The 590-nt window shown below is 66.1% G+C and overlaps 1 protein-coding gene across 1 annotated transcript; it reads left to right on the top strand.

The window, feature by feature from the left end:
- Positions 1 to 11: 11 nt before the first annotated feature.
- LOC104168566 (oxysterol-binding protein-related protein 7-like) lies at positions 12 to 545 on the top strand (the record flags this gene model as incomplete). Its single annotated transcript, XM_009709190.1, has 3 exons — positions 12 to 123; positions 271 to 324; positions 432 to 545. Coding segments are annotated over 3 exons (280 nt in total), but the record flags the coding sequence as incomplete, so codon positions are not given.
- Positions 546 to 590: the final 45 nt, after the last annotated feature.

The raw sequence follows: 590 nt of genomic DNA, 5'->3' as shown, positions 1-590 counted from the left end.
GGCTCGGAGAGCTGGGAGGGGGTGGAGGAGCCGCGTGTGCGGGGCAGCCCGGGCCAGGAGCCGCAGCGACACGAGGGGTACCTGCTCAAGAAGAGAAAATGGCCCCTGAAGGGCTGGCACAAGGTAACGGGCAGAGCCGGCACCGGGAGCCGTCACCCAGCCGGTCCTGGGTACCGTGCCCAGCCCTGGGGCGATTTGGGCCCCTGGATAGGGGGGATGCAGGGCCGATCTCTGCCCCCTGCCCCAACAATTGTCCCTCTCTGTCCCCAGAGGTACTTTGTGCTGGAAAACGGCATCCTGAAATATGCCACCACGCGCCAGGACGTGAGTGTGGGGCCAGGCTGTGTCCGTGGGCTCAGGGAGGGGGAGACCCCATGGCCCCCGTGAGGAAGGGGGTCTTCCCCCTGACAGGCGTCCCCGGGCTCCCCCAGGTCCTCAAGGGCAAACTGCATGGTGCCATCGATGTCCGTCAGTCCGTCATGTCTGTCAACAAGAAGGCGCAGCGGGTTGACCTGGACACGGAGGAGAACATCTATCACCTCAAGGTGCCGGTGGAGCACCGGGGCTGGGACTTGGATGAGGCTGGGGGG

Source organism: Cariama cristata, unplaced genomic scaffold (genome assembly GCF_000690535.1).
Source record: "Cariama cristata isolate BGI_N322 unplaced genomic scaffold, ASM69053v1 scaffold39571, whole genome shotgun sequence".
Classification (NCBI taxonomy): Eukaryota; Metazoa; Chordata; class Aves; order Cariamiformes; family Cariamidae; genus Cariama; species Cariama cristata.
Note: the sequence above shows the minus strand (reverse complement) of the source record. Positions and strands in the feature narration are given on the sequence as shown.